Source organism: Chelmon rostratus, chromosome 3 (genome assembly GCF_017976325.1).
Source record: "Chelmon rostratus isolate fCheRos1 chromosome 3, fCheRos1.pri, whole genome shotgun sequence".
NCBI classification, from domain to species: domain Eukaryota; kingdom Metazoa; phylum Chordata; class Actinopteri; order Chaetodontiformes; family Chaetodontidae; genus Chelmon; species Chelmon rostratus.
In genome coordinates, this window is record NC_055660.1 from 18,835,310 (window position 1) to 18,847,031 (window position 11,722).

Below are 11,722 nucleotides of genomic sequence, written 5' to 3' on the forward strand. Positions count from 1 at the left end.
GCCATCCTGTCAAACATGCCCAGCTTGTGCTGTATCGACAATGCCTGCAGGAAATGAACACTTGCTTTGTTACGCTTGTACGCTTGCGCACATAGCCTGTTAGACAAGCTTGACCTCTGCCTGCACTGCAACTTTTCCTCAAAATGGATGTTTCTGGCAAGTAATACACACACTTTAATTTAAATATATGGCTTAATTTGCGTTACATTAGTGCCAAGTAACTAAAGACCCAAGGTATGTAGGTAAAGCATCTGTGCATTTAAGGGTTATTAAGCTACATCGAAGCTAATCTAATTACCGTTAGTTGTGTCAGGCTGTTAGCAATTAGGTGTTTGTGCTTTGTTACTCTCTGTGACCTCTTTGTGCCTCCTATGACCCCTCTGTAACATGTGATTATGATAATTTACCTCTTGAATGAACTTTATCCAAAAGTAGATTTTTATCAGCAATTATTGGCCACGTTTGATTTTGCATTTTGTCTATAATACATGTGAATGTGTTTCCCTTTAGAGCGTTTAAAGAAGGAGGAGAAAACGCGCCAGGAGCTGGAGAAGGCTAAACGTAAACTGGATGCTGAGACAACTGACCTGCAAGACCAGATTGTTGAGCTTCAGGCTCAGATAGAAGAGCTGAAGATCCAACTGACCAAAAAGGAGGAGGAGCTGCAGGCTGCTCTGGCCAGGTCGGTGATAGACATCAATATCTGTGGAGATACACACAACTGTCAAAACTGAAGCAGTGGTACCAACAGCACCATCTACATTATATACCATATACATTAAAAACACACCCAAAGCTGCTCTAATAATAAAGAGTTTTATTTATATTAGATCACTACATACTGCATACTGTTTTTAGTAGTGTGCAGTATGAAATTGTTAAATTGATTTATTTTCAGTGTGCTAGGCCAGACAGTTCCTGGTTTTGGAAAGCAGATATAAACAACAGCTCAGCTAATGGCAAACCACCACAACTGTGTAGCAGCTCCTTCTGTTCCTAAAAAAATACAAATTATAAATGTGGATAGTTTTTATGCATTTCTTCACTGCAACTGTAACGTTTCCTGTTGCATTGGAAACGTAACATTGTCCCTCTTGTGCTTCAATCAAGCTGGGTGCCTTTTCATAAAACTTGCTGACTGCTGATATTTTTGTTCATGTTAACATCCATTCTGGTTTGGTCATATTGTAATTGCCAAGGGGGAAATGGCATAATTTCAGTAAAATATGTCAAAATTTCAATGTAATGTCTGAATAACAGCGGCACAAAAAATAAATAAATTTAAATATCTTTCAGTTGTGGGCCTGGCTTTCCTCTGCCAGGTGCTTGTAGAGCTTGTCAACCCCAAAATTATGTGACCACTTTTTCAATACATCGTCAATTTTCATAAAACTGGCACATATACAAAATCTCACCTCAATATTCTCTAGGGGTGAATTGAGTGAAAGATTGAGCTGAAAGATTCAATACACTGAAGTCTATTTTGACAGCTTCTATGAGGCAGATGTACTCCTCTGCACTCGCATCACTACCAACTTAATATGTGGTAAAATCTCACTGTTATTGTTACGTGGTATTGCTCATTTCAGTATAACTTGATTTACATCCTCTTACTAATCTCCATGACAACTGCACTCCACTGTGGTGCAGCTAAGTCAATATTAAGACCTAAAATAGGCTTAACAACAGCAACAACACAGAGATGAACACTAAGTGGACCCTGCACTCTGACTTAAATCAGCTAGTGTCCTCTTCAGCTGCTGCAGTCAGTCAGAACACACTTCTTTTCTATCTGTCACTCACCTTAGTCCCTCTCTACTCTGCGCACTGCTCCCAGCTGCAGTGTTTGCCTTCAGTGGCACTGGCTGAGGCCTTTCATCTTGGAGGCAGCCGTATCTGATTACAGGCAAATTGATGTTGAGTGATGCTCCCAGGCTTGGGCTTTGCAGTAGTTTTTCCACATAGCAATAAAGAGCTGAGCTAAATCAGGCCATCATTTCTCATTGGAGAAACGACTAATAAGCCTGTTTTATATTGTGAGAGAATTTTAATATGTTATGTCCTGAAGGTAAAAGCATTGCCCGTTATGGCTGTAGAAGACCTGCAGTTTACCACTCTATTCCTGCAACAAAATATTTCCTGAGGCTCACTCCTCCATTTATCCCGACTCTCCACACAGTGGGAAAAATATTCTGAGCAACACGTTTGGTGTCATATTTGATTAAACAGCTGTGGAGGTCATTGCTGTGAAGGTCAGCTCAGATTTTTTTAATGCGAGTTCTCTACAGTGTCCTCTGCACACAAGGCCAATAGTCCAGACTATAGTGGTCGATGGTAAATGTCTGTCTGACTAATTTCACAGACAGAAATCATCACTTTAGTCACAGCCCCAGATAATTAAGCTTTCATTAAAGTTGATGTGCCTCATTTTGAATTCAGCAGCTATTCTGAGAACAATTATATTATCTTTGATTGGAGAATAGGGAATTGCTTATATGAGAGTCATCAGTGCCTTTAATCAACACTGCGGCATTGTGTTAATTATATAACTGAATCATTCTTACATTCAGTGTATCCAATCAGTGGGTTTCTATGTAAGAGAGTACTGTTACAAGAGTGTAGCAGCTCGCATGAATTTCACTTGGCCTCACTTCCAGCAACAAACAAATCCACAGTCTCATGACCATGTTCATCTTCTGACAGAGAACACACACACACACACACACACACACACACACACACACACACACACACACACACACACACACACACACACACACACACACACACACACACACACACACACACACACACTCACTCCATGTGGATAGCTTAAGCAGTGAACAGTTCACCACACTGCCACCCTGTGTGCACTAGTGGCCTCATTTAGGTGTATGACATTATGCTGACTTCCATTTAAGGTACAAATCATTATTTAAGACAGTCAAGAAATATTTCAATATCTGGTTACAAGACATTGACATCACTGTATTCTTGTTCTGTCATTTTGAGAACCAAAATATCCTCATAGATTCTTATGTTAAAACTGAAACATTAAAATGAAAAAAGAAAACTCTGACTTTATTGAAGATATTAATTTGGTATAGCAGAAATCTTTACAGATTGAGATCCTCAGCTGAAGGTCTAAACTGAGGAGACATTTTTTCTTATTGTTTTCATTACAAGGAAGGCTAAGTTTAAAGATAAAGGTCTAAAAACTGACTTTTGTGTCTCCAAACAGGAGTGATGAGGAGACCATCCAGAAGAACAATGCCTTGAAGCAAATTCGGGAGCTGCAGGCCCACTTAGCTGAGCTTCAGGAGGATCTGGAGTCGGAGAGGATGTGTCGAACTAAAGCTGAAAAACTTAAGAGGGACCTGAGTGAGGAGCTTGAGGCTCTGAAGACAGAGCTGGAAGACACACTGGACACCACTGCTGCCCAGCAGGAGCTCAGGTGCTTGTTTTGCTTTATTAGTGATGAGAAATGGGGGAATGTCTGTTCACTGGTGTTGGGGAGTACTACTGCAAAAGTTGTGTAAAGTTTTTGTAAAATTTGATACATTTCCTCAAGTGATGTCATTTTATCATACAATAGAATATGATAATTGCTTAGTGCACTGGTTCCCAATGTGGGGGCCTCTTGGGGCCAATCTCAGCATTTTATTTATTTATGGTAAGTGTATAGTGTATCAGTTGTTCTATATTTTTGTTGTTATGAATTGAATATAATATGAAATATCCATAAAATATGTCACCTATTGAGGGGTTGTGTGCACTCAATGATAGAAAAGGTTGGGAAACACTGTGGACAGTTGTAGTAGCAATAAACAGTAATAAATAGTAGCAATAAACTTTGCATGTTAAGATTTTTGTTTTAGTTAAGTTTTTGTATTATATTTTAAAAGGCTTTTTCTAACTTAACTGTACCCCACTTGTCTGAACTCTAGGTCCAAGCGAGAGCAAGAGGTGGCAGAGCTGAAGAAGGCCATAGATGACGAGACCAAAAACCACGAGGCTCAGATCCAGGAAATGAGACAGAGGCACGCTACAGCGCTGGAAGAACTGTCTGAACAGCTGGAACAGGCCAAGAGGGTGAGTGGGTCGTACCTGGTTTCATTTACAGTGCTTGTATTTGTCTTCATCAGTTGTATGATTACATAGACACAAAACTTAGCAGGCAGTGAACAGATAGGATCCCAGCAACAGCTCCCAGTTCAGATATTATGTCTATGTCAGTTTCCGTATTGCAACCCCAGTGTATTCATCTCTCAATCTTTCACCTCATTCTGAAGTCAGAACATTACATGAGACAGACTCCCATAAGTACAAATATAAAACCATAAAAGCATTATATACTCATCGTTTTTTGTTCTATGCAGTTCAAAACCAACCTGGAAAAGAACAAGCAGAGCCTGGAGAGTGACAACAAGGAGATGGCCTGTGAGGTGAAGACTCTGCAGCAGGCAAAGACAGAGTCAGAATACAAGAGGAAGAAACTGGACGCCCAGCTGCAGGAATTTATGGCCAGGGCCACCGAGGTAGAGCGAGCCAAGGGAGAGCTGGCTGAACGCACACACAAGCTCCAGGTAAATACCCCCATGCATAGTTTTATCTTACAGAAGATTTGGAGCAGTTTTACAATAGAGTGAAGGGACATAGCCCCTTCATTTACTCTGGACACAAAAAATATGTGTTTTTTGATATTGTGTTAATATTTGCCCAGTTTAATATAATGGGAATGTTCATGACATTTTAGATTCATTTATTGACCATCTCTCATTTTTCTTTTGTTAGACTGAGTTGGACAATGTGTCTGCTTTGCTGGAGGAGTCTGAGAAAAAGGGCGTCAAACTGGCCAAGGAAGTTGACAAGCTGAACAGCAAACTGCAAGACTCAGAGGTATGAAAGATCAACTTTTCTCTCAAGACAAGTTTAAAGCTTCAGGAAACTGAAATCACTTGACTAGAATAACTAATCACTGTACAAGTTACAAGGGTATCATAATTCACAGTAATTTAGTCTTAAGTTCAAACACCAGGTGGGATGGTTGTTTCTGATATACACAATGAAATCAAGAAGGCCATTAGAATAATGTAACCAGCATAAAAACAAATCTACAGGTTTTTATGGTGACATTTTAAACATGCCAGACAACCAAAGCTAGAACTACAACAGGCAAATCATGTTAGTGCAAGGTGTTCAGTAATTGAATGTTGATGTATGCTACCTCTGCAAATTCACAATTTGTTTGGAAAGACTCTGAACAAAAGGACCTTTATTAAATCTTAACAATTTCCTGAAGCTTCACAAATTATCTCTAACAGTCTTCTGTTATATTAAGCTATACTGACAGGTATAACCGATTCGTCTCCCTGCTTTTCTTTCTGATCGTCATTTCTGCTTGTGGTCTGGTGTGTAGGAGTTACGGCAGGAGGAGACGCGCCAGAAGCTATACCTGAGCGGGCAAATCCGCCAGCTGGAGGTGGAAAAGAACACCTTGCTGGAGCAGCAGGAGGAGGATGAGGAGGCACGACGCAACCTGGAGAAACAGTTGCAGACGGTGCATGCTCAGGTACAGTCATACACAGTGGCAAACATTAGTGAGTCTAACAAACATGTAGAGTACAGAGAGACACAGAAATATAAACACTCACACACATTTGAGGCAGGCACACCATACCACTGGCACTTGACTGAGTGCCAAGAGAAGGCCCAGGCAGACGTTTCCAGCTGTTTACCAGCTGCGTACACCTGTCGTTGATATGCAGAGCAGCATACGGACAGCTGTAAAGCAGTGAGGTCTTGCAGCAAAATAAAGGCCCCATAAAGTGAAAATCTGACCTCAGGTCAAGGTGTGTGTTTCAGATTAATTAGCAAGGATTTGTAGACAGGAGTTACACAAGGCGAATGGTGAGAGTGCATGTTCCTGGCCATTTGTCAAAAAAAAGTTCCCTGATGTAAAGCTGTGGTTAAAACACACAAAGAAAATGTAATTTCATATTAAGATGAATGTGGATCAAATCACGAGGCACAATAAATACTAATGACAGAGAAAAATCATAGTGATATTTTAAAATATTATGTCACACAAACACAAGAACACCACTATGCTATGCTTAATGTAAAGTACAAAAACCAACCGCATGCTGTATGTTCCAAGTCGCTCCAGAAATATTATAGTGGCATACAATCAGTTTCCAGTTTATTGAGCGCAACTAACTAAAACTAATGCAGTCTAAAACAGTCTAAAGCAATAAATCATCCCTTCATGAAGGTTATAATGTTCAGTTTCTACTGAAACTGTTAGAGAGGAAACTGTTTTACAGATGCTTCTAATATTTTGTCCTACTCATTAATATAAATGAGGACAGGCTAAATAACACAAGCAACTCTCTATATGATGTAGTACATTTAAACAGCGCCACAAACTACATTGTCCAAAATGTTTACAAAGTAGATCCAGCACCTCTCTAAAACAGTTTCAACAATAACTGAACATTATAACTTTCATGAAGGGATGCATGAGTTTTAGGTGTACCTATGAAACTGGCAACTTAAGTGTATATGAAACCTTAGTGAAGTAGTGCTTTGGACTTTTGTTTGCTCATGTTTCATTTCTTCTGCATCCTACATTTGCCTTCATTAAATTTATTTGGAATAATCGATAGCAAAATTTATTTTTAGGCTTGTTAATTGTTACTCACGCATAAAGAATTGGAATTTGTTAAATAATGAAAGAAGACACTACAAGGGCCTAGTGGACATGTTTCCTCATTTTAAAGGTGATGGTCATGGTTGCTCATTTCGCCAGCACACACAGCTGTGACACTAAAGGCCACAATGACCACAAAAAAGCAAGATGATGAGTTGTTGAAATGTTGTGTTATCTTCAATGGCCTGCCTGTAGCTGTTTGAGACAAAGAAGAAGCTAGAGGAGGACGTGGGAGCGATGGAAGGTCTGGAGGAGGTGAAGAGAAAACTTCAGAAGGACGTGGAGCTGACCAGCCAGCGTCTGGAGGAGAAGACCATGGCCATGGACAAGATGGAGAAGACTAAGAACCGACTGCAGCAAGAGCTGGATGACCTGATGGTGGACCTGGACCACCAGAGACAGATCGTCTCCAACCTCGAAAAGAAACAGAAGAAGTTTGATCAGGTACACGGTACTGCCAGAATGTTTCAGAAATGCCAGGTTGAGGTGAGACAGATTGAAGGTCATTATTTCTTTGTCCACACCAGCTGCTGGCTGAGGAGAAGACCATCTCAGCTCGCTATGCTGAGGAGCGCGACCGTGCGGAGGCTGAGGCCAGAGAGAAGGAGACCAAGGCTCTGTCTATGGCCAGAGCTCTGGAGGAGGCCTTGGAGGCCAAAGAGGAACTTGAGAGGTTTAACAAGCAACTCCGCGCTGAAATGGAGGATCTGATGAGTTCCAAGGATGACGTGGGGAAGAATGTAAGTGACCCTTGACATCTTAAATGACACTGCTAAATGCTAAATTAAAATCTTCATTATGGGTAAAGAAAATAAATCCTTTTTTTTTGTTCTCCTGACACTTCTCAGCAGATAGACGTGACTATTTTTAAAGTTTATTTACATGTGAAATTGAATTGTAGCTTGCAGCTCTGGCTTCACTGTGCCTGTGATATTTACTGGATGTGACTGTATCAGAGTACGGTGTGAGCAGCCAGGGTTGTCTGAAGAGCTTTGATGTGCCTTTGGCTGTCTGCTGACATTATTGTCTCGTTCCTCCTGATGCTGCCTACAGGTCCATGAACTGGAGAAGTCCAAGCGAACGCTGGAGCAACAGGTGGAGGAGATGAGGACTCAGCTGGAGGAGCTGGAGGATGAGCTGCAGGCCACAGAGGACGCCAAACTGCGCCTCGAGGTCAACATGCAGGCCATGAAGGCCCAGTTTGACCGAGACCTGCAGGCCAGAGACGAGCAGGGAGAGGAGAAGAAGAGGGCACTTATCAAACAGGTATACAGGGCACACGCACGATGACCATCATCAGCTGGCGCCATATGCTTTATATTTGCCATTTGACATGGCGCGTGACGTTTGACTCCTCCAGGTGCGCGAGATGGAGGCGGAGTTGGAGGACGAAAGGAAGCAGAGAACTCTGTCTGTTGCTGCCAAGAAGAAACTGGAGATGGACCTGAGCGAGCTGGAGGGACAGATCGAAACCGCTAATAAAGGCAGGGACGAGGCTATTAAACAGCTCAGAAAACTACAGGTACGCACCGTATCTCAAAGGGGAAAATCAATTCATACATATTATTGCTGGCTGCTCTGATTTTTCACTAGTTTTACCTGTTCTGTTTGACTCGTGTCTGGTTTTCTTGATATCACAGTATAGCCTGACTCAGAGGTTGTTAAAGTCCAACACCGGGTTTCCCCTCAGACAGATTTTCTGTTCAGAGGTTTACAGGTTTTCAGCACAGAGCAAATATCTGCATATGAAGGTACAAAGGAGAGCTTCCAGGAATGTAAGAACCACAGTGATGGGATGTTCTTAGCCTCAGTATCGTCAACAAAATATTGATGTGTAGCACAAAAAGTGTTGATATTAATGGAATGTTATTTTGTCTTACTACTGTTTGGAGGATAATTATGCTCTAAGTTTTGGAACTACAACTTGCATGATGCTTATTGGAACAGGAAGTCTAATGTTGCCATGGAGTCATTGAGCCCCATTCCTTGAAGTTATGTCTTTTTACTTTTTTTGCAAATTGGTAGCAAGTATGCTGAATTAGCTATTAAGTTTGTCTTCGTAACGTACCCATGGATGTCCAAACAACTATCACTGGATTACTTTGATGTTGAAGAAAACTCTCTTTTCTATGAATTCTAAGTAGGCTTACATTTATTCACAATGGCCATCTGAGATAATGATACCACTGGAAAATGTCACTTTGAAACTAGAAATTTGTGTTTAACGATTGAGTGCTTAAATGAAGCAGTTATGACTCTGCACTCAGGGTTTTAAAGTACCTTAAAGGCCTCCATCAGCTGTGTGTCAGCTGCTTCTGACCAAATCAACTGGGACCGAATACAATCAGTCACTCCTGTTGTTTTTCACAGATTGAAAAGTGGTCACCTTTCTGCTGTGTCAGCCTTTGACTTGGTCCACATTGTTTCTGCTCTGCAGGCTCAGATGAAGGACTATCAAAGGGAGCTGGAGGAGGCTAGAGCCTCCAGGGACGAGATCTTCACCCAGTCCAAGGAAAACGAGAAGAAACTCAAGAGCCTAGAAGCTGAAATCCTGCAGCTACAGGAGGTGAAATTATAGATTTTATTTTACACTGAAAATTGTTCTTAAATAGAAATCAGCCAATTGTATGTTAAAACCTGCTGCTAATATGTCCTTTAGTCATGACAAGCGCACTGTCAGACATATGGAAAGGATGAAGATCAACTTCATTAGGCTTCAGTCATTTCCATATTTGATGTCCAAGAATGGGAGTTTTTTCTTCTTCTGTACTGATCGTAATGTTTGTGTTGTTTGTGTAGGATCATGCAGCGTCAGAGAGGGCCCGTCGACATGCTGAACAGGAGAGGGACGAGCTGGCTGATGAGATCTCCAACAGTGCTTCTGGAAAGTCAGTGTCACCTTATTTTAAATATTTGACCAAGTTGCTTGATCATGTTTTTTTTCCTCTGTTTTCTGGACCTCAGTGAGAAAAGACTTTTTTGTGTGGGGGTTAGTTTAAATAATCAGTGTAAATCAGTAGATTGGAGTCAGAATGAGAGATTTGAAAGAAAAAATTATGTTTGCCAGGTCGTCACTGCTGGAAGAGAAGAGGAGGCTGGAGGCTCGTATCGCCCAGCTGGAGGAGGAGCTGGAGGAGGAGCAGGGTAACATGGAGCTGCTCAACGACCGCTTCAGAAAGACCAATATGCAGGTAATAATAATTAATCGTAAGAGATTATAATAAGTGAGAATCATGATCGTTTTCATAACCTTGGTTTCAAAACAGTGGATTGCTTGTTCACTCAGTCGGTGCCCCGCAAACTAGATTTTTGTTCTTAAAATTCTCCAAAAGTGAAGTGTTTAGTAGAAGCTTATACAGTGCATCAGCCTGTCTTTCTCTGACCACCTGTCTTTCTTTCGTCACTCTCATCTTCTGCTTCTTCCATCTCTCTTTCTCAGGTCGACAGCCTGAACGCTGAGCTGGCTGGAGAGCGCAACACTGCACAGAAGAGTGAGAACGCTCGGCAACAGATGGAGCGGCAGAACAAGGTCCTGTATAGTTTGTTAAATACATTAGCATATATGAATATGTGCTAATGTACATACAGGGGTTGGTTAAAACAACAACTACTGACTAAACCCTCATTTGTGCTGGCAGTACATAAGGAGACATGACATGCCTGGTATATTTGTTATTTTGGTCAGGCTTATTGTGTCCTCTCTGTTGTTTGGTTTGTTGTTCTCATCAATTATGAAAATACTTTAACATGCAGGGATTACGTTAACTGACTAAGTATGTATCTTATCACATTTGATGCTCGCGATCCTAAACAGTCGCATATTCTCAATGCAGGACTTGAAAGCCAAGCTGGCAGAGCTGGAAGGGGCTGTCAAATCAAAGTTTAAGGCGTCCATCACTGCCCTGGAGGCCAAGATCCTGCAGCTGGAGGAGCAGCTTGAGCAGGAGGCAAAGTAAGTGACCAAACTCACCTGTTTTCACAGGAGGTCACAGAGGACATGCTTTAAGTGATGAAACATTGCTGCAATGCATGTACATTTTCATTGTCATTCATTCTAACACCAATAAATCATTATGACATTAATTTTAAGACACCATTGTCTTACCTTCTGTTTGTGTTAAACTTCCAGGGAGCGAGCAGCAGCCAATAAGATTGTCCGTCGTACGGAAAAGAAACTGAAGGAGGTGATGATGCAGGTGGAGGATGAGCGTCGACATGCTGACCAGTACAAGGAGCAGGTATTGGCCCATGAGAAGCAGAGTGACACACGAGGAAAGATTTATTTTGACTGAGTTTTTTTTTTTTTTTTTTTATTCAGCAAACCACCCGTGTCCTCTCACCATCTCCATCTGTTTCCCCATGTGTTCGTTCTCCTGTCAGATGGAGAAAGCCAACTCTCGTATGAAGCAGCTGAAGCGTCAGCTGGAGGAGGCGGAGGAGGAGGCCACCAGGGCCAATGCATCTCGCAGGAAGCTGCAGCGGGAGCTGGACGACGCCACCGAGGCAAGCGAGGGTCTCACCCGGGAGGTCAACTCCCTCAAGAATCGCCTCAGGTAAAAAAAAAAACAAAAAAAAAAAAACACACACAACATTAAAAGACTGATTGACAACCACACAGAAGTTTGTATTTGCTTTATGGTGTCCAGCTTTTTTAGTGTCTGTGGTATCCAGTTACACAATTCTGATATATTTTTCTAAATTGGAAGTTTTTGTAAGATTCATCTTACTATTTGGTTAAAGGACAAGTTATATTAATAGATATTTTGAGAAATACACTTTAATTCGCTTTCTTGCCAAGAGTGAGATGAGAAGATCAATACCACTCATGTCTGTACGCTAAATGTGGTGCTAGATCCAGGAGGCTATTAGCTTAGCTTAGCATAAAGAATGGAAACTAGGGTAAACAGCTAGCTGGACTGTCCAAAAGTTCTAAAGTATGTTTACCAACATCTCACTAATGTACACTAATTTCTATGCACAAACAGAAATGTAAAAACTAGATGTTGTGGA

At 41.4% G+C, this 11,722-nt stretch overlaps 3 protein-coding genes across 3 annotated transcripts in view; 2 read left to right on the plus strand and 1 right to left on the minus strand.

Moving 5' to 3' along the window:
- Positions 1-11,722, plus strand: part of LOC121604362 (histone H3-like) — a 610,603-nt gene that overhangs the window by 534,055 nt on the left and 64,826 nt on the right. The window lies entirely within an intron of this gene.
- The window catches only part of zgc:163040 (uncharacterized protein LOC100038789 homolog), a 408,070-nt gene that overhangs the window by 301,674 nt on the left and 94,674 nt on the right, over positions 1-11,722 (minus strand). The gene's annotated exons all lie outside the window — the stretch shown is intronic.
- The window catches only part of LOC121604381 (myosin-10-like), a 59,734-nt gene that overhangs the window by 44,785 nt on the left and 3,227 nt on the right, over positions 1-11,722 (plus strand). The window contains exons 28-44 of the mRNA XM_041933875.1: positions 511-682; positions 3,242-3,454; positions 3,948-4,092; positions 4,380-4,586; positions 4,795-4,899; positions 5,420-5,572; positions 6,908-7,156; positions 7,240-7,452; positions 7,766-7,978; positions 8,073-8,234; positions 9,150-9,278; positions 9,512-9,600; positions 9,780-9,903; positions 10,152-10,241; positions 10,546-10,664; positions 10,842-10,950; positions 11,093-11,265. Coding sequence (XP_041789809.1) covers positions 511-682; positions 3,242-3,454; positions 3,948-4,092; positions 4,380-4,586; positions 4,795-4,899; positions 5,420-5,572; positions 6,908-7,156; positions 7,240-7,452; positions 7,766-7,978; positions 8,073-8,234; positions 9,150-9,278; positions 9,512-9,600; positions 9,780-9,903; positions 10,152-10,241; positions 10,546-10,664; positions 10,842-10,950; positions 11,093-11,265 — 2,665 coding nt within the window. The remainder of the gene's footprint in view (positions 1-510; positions 683-3,241; positions 3,455-3,947; positions 4,093-4,379; positions 4,587-4,794; positions 4,900-5,419; positions 5,573-6,907; positions 7,157-7,239; positions 7,453-7,765; positions 7,979-8,072; positions 8,235-9,149; positions 9,279-9,511; positions 9,601-9,779; positions 9,904-10,151; positions 10,242-10,545; positions 10,665-10,841; positions 10,951-11,092; positions 11,266-11,722) is intronic.